Here is a 9,344-nt window from a genome sequence, read left to right on the forward strand (position 1 = left end):
TCAATGTGTCTATAATGACAACTTCACCAATTCTACTAGACTTTTTGACAGACAAATGAAATCAACTTAGCTTGACAGACCCAATGCAAAGATAACCCACATCAACACTTCCTGAGCAATCCCTTAAATAAAGATGTCCTTTCCTACACACAAACTTCCATCTGTCAGTATGTTCACGGTCAACCAGCATGATGATACTAAGCCTTAGAATTCCACTCCAAAATCTGAACATAAATGAGAAGCCTTATTGGAATGCCAAGAATGATCTGTTATCTGTACAACCCCATCCTCAACATTGACTGAAGACTTCCAACATCCTATTTCGGTGGATCTATTTCCGTCTGTCACTTAAAAATAGGCTTTTAATAACCCGACATGGTGTTAATTATTGCTCTTTAAGTACGACATTAGGAAAATAAAGTAGCAAATGCTGATCAATAAGACATCTAAACTTATGTCTGTAGATGTGAACATGATTGGTGTTCCATGGATTTGACAAGAAGTCTTAGTGTCTGCCACAGTTCAGCTCAGCAGTTTTGACACATATTCATCACGCTCTGTCTTGCACCTCGTACAGCAATCAATCCATATGGACAACAATCAAATATTCATTAGTAGCTTATTCATATTCAAAATCTGTTTTAGGGAGATAACAAAGGGATAAAATGATCGTTGTTGAAAATATGAACCAGCAAAAAAAAATCAAAATGTATTTCTTAGAATAAGTTCAGTATAAGAATCAATTCTTCTCAACATTGTTTATCCACAACCAATGAAATAAAATATTTGCGAGAGTTTAAATAACCGCTGTTGTTTTGTAGGGACCACCAACACACAACGTTTTCAAGGTTTAAAATTCATAAAGGATGTCAAGGCTCACAGATCTACAGTACACTGTTTATGAGATCAAGTGCACACAATGTTTAATGTTGCATTTATTGTACTATGAAGAAAGTCTGAAGGTCAGTAAGGACCCCTGTCCTTGAACAATATGCCCCTAACTACTGATATATTTAAATAAGATCTAGCTAATAGTTTCAAATCCAATGTGATTCAACATGATTAATACTTGTGGATATTGTTTAACCACTCCAGTTCATTGGCCTTCGGTAATTGGCAAAAAAGCTAAAGAGATGGACTTCAAATATATTAATAATTAGTTGATTCTGCACTCTAAAAGATTCTGTCCAACCTCACAAGATTTTAATCAAACACTGAAAATAGTAGCTGATTGTAATCGGCACTCAAAAGTCACCAGGGGTGTTTGAAGAATCTGTCAAGCCTGAGAGCAGAGCTAATTCGATTAAGTGGCTGCAATACCTGGAGGGAATGGGATCTGTATCACTCGCTTTCTTATTTAGAGATTAGGTCTCGCTTGTTTCTCGATATAAATAATCAAACCAGTAGAAATTACACTTATTTTCAAGTTGTGTAATCTTTTTGTTTAAAAAAGTTTTTTTTTGTTTATTTTAGGTAACAGAGAAATGAGCAGGAGATTCCATTCTTATGTATCTACTATAACTTCTATTACACTAATTGAGTTATACTGTAGGAAAGAGTAAAGTTAGACAACATCTTACAGGTTTTGCTGTGTTAAGGCATATTAAAACAAATAATAGCCAACACTTAACCTGTACATATACTGTTTTTATTAATATATGACTCTCAAGCAGGCTTCGCGTTTACATACACGTGAACCCACAGGCACAAGCACATTTACAGTGCTGCACACAGACACACAATCTACTGCAGAAAAAGAGAATACAATATACAAAGATGCAACTAAACTGGTCTGTTGGGACAAAGAAGATGTCAAGTCAAGTAACGGAAATGACCTACTTTTTGATGCCCCTTTGAATTTCCATAGTTGCTTTTACAACCATATTTAACATCTTTTAAAGGGACGTTTGAGGAGGAAAAGCAGCGACAATATTGCACAATATCCACATCAATTAGAAGAGACAGTTGGACCAGTGGGGAAAAACATGATTATCCTCCCAGCCTCAAAATGTGTTCTACTTGTTCTACAGGCGACAGAACGTCATACACATTTTCCATTCTTTTTGACTGACCTCAGTCATCCCACACTCTAAACACAGTCCATTAGTTTTGGTTGCAGCAGGACCTGCCTGTGAGACTTACCCACACAATACATGATTGCGGTAGAATCTTCATGCAACAATACTTGATAACTTGCAGATGAGAAAATAAAGCTACTGATCAATGTCACCTTTCTTTAACTACATTTTATTGAGTGTTTAGAGTATGTATATCTGCTCAAGTTCTTTACATATCCTCAAGGGTAGTGGAACTGCTACAGGCCTGGCCCTGGATATGACATAAGAATTCCTTTGAATGATCCTTAGACCCTTTACACCACCTTCCCCCACATGGCCTCCACCAAGGGACCCACTTCACAGCTCAGTACTGGCTTACTCTTGTCAGACTACAACTCTACAGCAATGCTACTTACTCTGGGTCACAGTGTACCACATTAAATTTAGACTCCTTTAACACTCTCCAATAATGCATCTAGAGTATTCCGTTCATTACTATTCAGGCTTTTTTTTTGCAACCAACTTCTGTAAATGGGCCATGGATCTGAGCTGTCATTCACCACTGGAGATCTTGCATCAAAATCTGGTTCTTGTCACTAGCACTGACTTCCATGCCAGCCCCAGTTGAGCCACTGGTGACTCTAAAACTCTAAAATAAATGGCCCCAGAAGGATAAACTTTGAGTAGTCCATAAATATGTTTAATCAATACAGTAAATTGGGTCAAACACAAACTTATCTCCATAAACTTTAGGACAAACAAACTTTTAAGTGAAGTGTTTTTCTGAATGTAGTTTTTCTTTCTTAAAACATGTAACTCTGAAGTCTGTGAGCTTTGCATTTATAATACAACTCCAGATGTTTGTGTTATTTGATAATAATGGGGTCCAATGGGGTCAACTTTTCAAAGAGCATTTCTGAGTGAAGGTAATAGGAGGGAATGTCTGGTACACGTGGTGGTGTACTATACAAATAACAGTAGGTTGAGGACCAGAGGAACCGCTGCAGTCCCGATGTAGTCTGAACTGTAGGCATCCTCCTACAAATCTCTATTGACAGCAACATGCCACATAAAACAGCATAGTAGACACTCGCTTTAGTTATCCTATCGGCTAAACAAATATTACTTGAATCTGACAAACAACCTTCGCTCTACACAAACTCTTTGAATGATCTGTTGTACCTTAACTTTATAGGGAAGAGAAGGCAAGGTAAGGTAAAGTGAGGTGAGACAGAGGTTTAAACTACATCTAGTAAATTCGATATGCCTGAATCAACCAGCAAACCCATTTTTAGATGGCAGTTTTTGCCAATGGCTATGTGAACAACAGACTCCTTACTGATTTAATGACCTTGATAAGGCTAGTGGGAACCTGGTTGTTTTATAGTGGGCCTTAGACTAAGCTAACACAAAGCATTGCAACAAATGACAGGTTTCAACAAGAGATATTGTCACATACTGTATCAACACCAAGTATTCAAATCAAGGAGGGACAGACCCCATTATTATGTCATGGGCTGTCTGCCAAGAAGTAAGAGACCCAAACACATTGCTCTCCAGGATCTACCTTGGCTGTCTGGATGGCAGGCAGGCGTCTGGCTACCTGCTGCTTGGTCCTCCTCAGCGAGCAGGGAAGTCTAATCCCTGGTATTTGAGAATGTCACAGCCTCACTAATGTTGCTGTCCAGTGGAGTAGTGTGAGCACTATGCCAGCTCGGGGCTTTCTGAGGCTTTGTGTAAAACCTTGTTTGGAGGCCTATGCTTCCCTGCGCCCCATCCGTCTTCTGTCAGACCAGCCTAAACACATGCTGCCACTCCGGCTCCAAGTACAGCTGATGGACTCTGGTAGTAAAAGTCCACTTAGGTGTTCAGTAAGGGGATGGTTGCGTGCTGAAAGGTGTTTTCAGACCCATTATATGTAGCAGTAGAAATTATGAGCAATAGGAAGCATGCTGTGATGAATTAAGATGAGAGCAGGCTGTTAAGTGTTGTCGCCTGCTGACACTCACTCCTCAGACAGGTCAGACCACTACTTTAAGAATAGTAATATTGACAGACTATTGAATGGGAATAGAAACAGAATGGTGGACAGTGTCGAAAAACAACAATGTTGTCAGCCACAGGTTCAATCCTGCCATCTCAGGCCCATTTTGTGAAAAAGGAATCTTCAGATAACTATCCACACACTGTTTACAAACAGCACATGATCACCACTCATTTTGCACAGCACCAGACTAACAGACTAACAATTATTACCTTTGTCCCTTGATAACAACTTTTTAGGTCTCAAAATTCTGATGATGAACACACACACACACACACCAGCAGATGTGCATGGTTCAGGGCTGAGCACCAAAGCTCTCATCACATCTGCAGATTCAGAGCTTACATATGTAATTCTGAGGCTTCAACCAAGCTTCTGCAGAGGCTGTCAACTTACATAACCAATCTATTAATATTGATTGTTTCCAAATTTGCTTCTGTAAAACTGAGCAATCCTGCAATTTGAAAAAAAAACACAATTTATTTTGTCCACGAATGATATCCACAGACCTCTAAGGCCTATTCTTTGACCCATTCAGGTCTTACTGCCGAGCTCCTACTAATGTAAGACTTTATTTCTTAAGGGGAATTAGTGCTCAGTGTTAAGGTAGTAAATGTTCTACATAAGGAACGTGCATCCTCCAAAACAGAGACACTTCTAAAGAATACATGTCTGAATGTGGCACTGTAATCCTGAAAAGGCCTTACTGTACACTTGTGTCATGAAATGCTCATCCACATTCTCTTTTTGTTTCACTTTATTCCAATCCTGCAATAGATTGGTGGTGCATATTAGAATGGACAATAAGTGTGGATTATTGTACACAGAAAGAGAACTATCACAGAGCATTCATGTTTATTATCATGCTAAAAAGGCTCATTTTGTTTGTCCGATCTTATCAGATGTAGCTTTGTTTCTATGTTTCTATAACAGTAGTACGTAAAACAGTACTGTTTTACTTAAAAAAATTAAGGAAGAAGTATTCAGAGAAAAACCGGGGGAGAAGAGTTTTACTGCAAGCAAAGATTCCTTGAAGCATTCTTTAAAGTTTTGTTTGACTTGTTTCGCCCATTCAGCGTTACATAACAGCAAAGGCGTCCTTTTTCCTGTCTTTCTCTTCTAGACACACTTTAACTATGCATAAATGGGTGGGGGTGAATGTGGGTCAGCAGGTTAGCAGTGTCTCGAAACCAGACTTCTTTAAAAAGAACACCCTGAGAAGCTTTGGACTGCAACAATTCCTTTATAACTTCATTTGCCTCTTATTACATAACCGAGCTTTGATAGGAACTTAAGTTGTTAAAAAGTGAAACCGTTATGCCACAAACTGTAAAGTGATTCGGTCATTGATTCACACTGTTAATTGTACACGTTTTGATCATAGTATCACATATTTTGTCTTAAATTGGATATTTGAAGAACTCGCTTACAAGTGAAAATATAATGATTTTCGTTCACTAGCTCCCTCACTCTGGCGCGCCTCTGTTTATGGCTAAACCTGTTACATAACCCGCTTACATTCCACATTCACCATATAAGACTCTAAATATAGGATTCCTTTACTAGAGAAAGAGTCTTTCACAAACCAGAAACCATTGAATAGTTGTTATGTCTGAAATGTAATTTGTAGTCATAGAACTGTATTGCATACAGCAATATTACACTGGAAATGTTTTCATTGAACTTGGAAGAGCTGTTTGAATGGAAGCTGTCTGTAGGGGGTGTGGCTAACCTCTGCTGTACTGTACAACATGGACGGTAATCATCTGGTAAAATGAATTACACGAAACCAGTAGTCTTAACTGAAATAAATAACCAAAATGTCTGTTTTTAGTCATAATTTGATGTGTCTTTTATGTGTCTGACCTGGCGCGCGTTACAGGGCAAGCCGGTCAAATACAGACGTCTTCACGTGAAAAAAAAAACCGAAATAATAGGCCAACATTCAGGGGAGTAAATGATAGTGAGACCAAATACAATAATACAATACAATGGCATTCGATATTGGTCTGTTCAATGCAGTTTCTAAAAGTTCATCATGGTTGTAGGTTACCATATTCACAACGTGTAGCCACATACGCTGACAGGCTTAATAAGTGAACATGTGTACGGTAATCAGCAACTAATAACTTGGTGGCGGACTTCTGGTGGATTGTGAGCTACGGTCACTTACAGCCAGATTATTATCTGTAATGACTGAGGATATCATAATTTGCTAAATCCGTCAGTTATGATCGAACGGCAAGGCATTAAGGCAACACATTTGCCACCGTGAAATAAATACAAAACTGCTATGATAAGACAGACATATAGCCCTATGTTAGGTCAATGGAAATTATTTTTACCATAATCTGCAATTTTTTGAGGGTAGGTTTGATTGGAGAGCCACATGAAGTCTTCAAGGCAATGAATCCGTTTTGAAGTTTGAACCGTTCGGTGATCAATCAATATTTTTCATGTAATGAGAACGGTCAGCTGCTTACCTCTATTGGTGCTTGAACAGGTCTGCCTTCGAATGGGAACTGGATGGTCCGCTTTTCGGAGCGTCTCCAGGTTTACCGGGGTTTCCCTGACCGGGGTAGCCGGCTCTGAAGCGCTGTTGCCCGGGTCGCTTGCTGGATCTGGAGGAGACTCCATGTTGAATTTCAGATTGACTGCTAAACTATCACTGTTATTTTAGACTAAATCTGAAAAATGTGTGAGCTCCGAGACTTCGTCAGCTATCTATTTTACAGTAGAACTCAGAAATGAGATATGCGAGTGTGTCTTGAGGTGTGTGTGTGTAGGTTTGATTGTCCACTGGTAGCGCTAGAGAGAGCTCCAGTCACAGGCTACAAACGAAAAGGGAGAGGTTGTCAATAGCCGATTAATAGATGTACAGGCTACAGCTCCCAGAGTTGATTTTTCCATGAGTAAGTGGTCACTGGCTTTGTGTTTGTAAAATGTATTTGTGTAAATCTGTTTTTAAATAGAAAACGACTATGGTTTATTCAAGACTGGACTTGACTGGATAGTCTCTAGGTTTGGCACTCCAAATTGAGTCAGTTTACCTGAAACAATTGAATATAAAATTATTATTTTGATGTGGTGAAGTAGCCTAGAAAAACAATTTTGAAACCAAACCAATCGATTGTCTTTTTATAACTTTTTTAATCATCAACCATCATGAACCTCATCATATATATTCAGTGGTAGAAGCTATGCATGCGTGCATAATTGCTAACAGTAGAATAATTCATGAACCATTGGAATTTCTTTACAGTTTACAATAGTGTCTCATGTGTGCTAGGATTACATACTGTAGCCTATGAATATGCAGATAAAAATGTTTGCTTATGACGTATCTCTATGAGGAAGTTTACTACATGTATCACAATATTAATATTAGTGATATGTTCATTTGGCTGGTTGGCTATTACAATAACTAATTGTCGATTAGATTTGTTGTTGCTGTTTTTGAGGATACAATTTTAGTAATATTTCTTATTATTTGGTTATTGGTTCTATGCATCTTTTCAGGGGAAATAAACTGCTTATATCTGGCGCCAGTGTACGACTGCGACAGAAAGATTTCCATTCACAGCTCCGGTGCTGTGGATCCGGCCTCCACGCTTGTGCTGTTTGTAGTGCGATTATAAACACCATGCCTTCTGCATGTGATCAGCGCTGAGCACCACGCCCCTTTAAAAGAGCTGCACGTGGACTTTGATATGCTACTGTTCTTCAGATCTCTACAGACTACATAGACCAGGTATATTACCCACAATTTGTTAAACTAATGACATAATCACCACAACCATACTACAACTGCTACTGCTAATACAAATAATAACAGTTATAATTGAAAATAAAAAAAATAAAAAACAGTCAATAATTATTGGTCTTGTAGGATCATTACTTGTATTATTATTAGTAATGGTAGTAGTAGCAGGAATTTGTATTAGTAGTATTGTTTATGATTTTAGAATAGGTAATAGAAGGGAGGGAATGTTATTAAGATAGAACATAAATAGGTCCTAGCCACAGCATTGCCACCAAGCTAAGTGAGGTTGACCTCCGGTCACAATAACATGGCCTTCAGTCCAACAGAGAAAAAGACCTGAGGAATGGTTCCAGTGACTGGTAAAGTGAGTAAGGTCCCACTCTTGTGTTTGTGCATTAGCATGGTGATAATTAGTTTCCTTCCTGACATTTTAGAACTCATACAGAAAGAGAGTGGACCATGTAAAGACAAGATGGTCGAACAGCGCACACAGTAGTATAAATGTCAGTGGAAGAAAACACCTGTGTAGAAAATAGTCTCCATTGTAGTTTTACGTAAACATGCGCCTTTATATCAACTTGCATGTTAATTTATTATTATTATTTATTATTACTCTTGTATTGAACATCATTTAATATATAACTAAATTCACATGAAGTAAAGCTTAATGCAACAAGACAACAGGAGAGCTGTAGAAAGAATAGAATTTAAGTAAATTTTCTTTAAAGGTGGCCAAATCCTTTTGTACCAATTAACTTTACTTTACCTATTAATGAACCTTCTTTCTCAATGTATCCCCAACCTCGAAGGTAAATCTATCCCTCTCTCTCGTTCTCTGTCTGTCTGTCTGTCTGTTTGTCTGTTTGTCTCTGTCACTTATTCTGTCTTTATCACACTTACACAGAAACATACACACACTCCCCTTCAAGCCATGTCCTGCATTTAAACTGAGATGATACAAGGACACGTTTTATGCAGCTGGTTTAATTTCTGAGTGATAATGAATTATGCCACTGTCACAGACTGGAGCAGGGAAGAATGTGAGGTGGGCAGCTCTACATGCCTGGCTGTGTTTAAAAATGATTGATTAAGCTGACATCAGCTCAGGGGTGCTCCACCGCTCCATTCTTCTCCCTCATTATGTAAGGCTATATTTCAAATCAGACGAGCACAGGAGGAAGACTCTGGAGACAAACAGACAGGACACCCTTCAGATAAAAAGTTTATCAGACAACAGCCACCAAGATAAATGAATTTTCTTCTTTAATCCTGAGACTTGGAAGGAACTAGGTTCAGGAAGAAAAAAAGTGTAATCTTGCCACAAATAACAGGACATCCTGAACTGTCATGACACTATACCCTAAGTACAATACAATACAATCCAGTACAGTGAGTACCAAATATAAGGATTGAAACAATACTGTATTGGACAGTAAGAGCACCAATATTTCACAGTCCTGATGTTTTGTCCTGGGTGGAC

At 38.5% G+C, this 9,344-nt stretch overlaps 1 protein-coding gene across 1 annotated transcript in view; it reads right to left on the reverse strand.

Annotated features, from left to right (window-relative positions):
* The window catches only part of roraa (RAR-related orphan receptor A, paralog a), a 148,636-nt gene extending 141,898 nt beyond the window's left edge, over window positions 1-6,738 (reverse strand). Inside the window, exon 1 of the mRNA XM_084671611.1 lies at window positions 6,585-6,738. Coding sequence (XP_084527737.1) covers window positions 6,585-6,738 — 154 coding nt within the window. The remainder of the gene's footprint in view (window positions 1-6,584) is intronic.
* Window positions 6,739-9,344: the final 2,606 nt, after the last annotated feature.

Source organism: Hypomesus nipponensis, chromosome 14, assembly GCF_054491055.1.
Source record: "Hypomesus nipponensis isolate SF chromosome 14, ASM5449105v1, whole genome shotgun sequence".
NCBI classification, from domain to species: Eukaryota; Metazoa; Chordata; class Actinopteri; order Osmeriformes; family Osmeridae; genus Hypomesus; species Hypomesus nipponensis.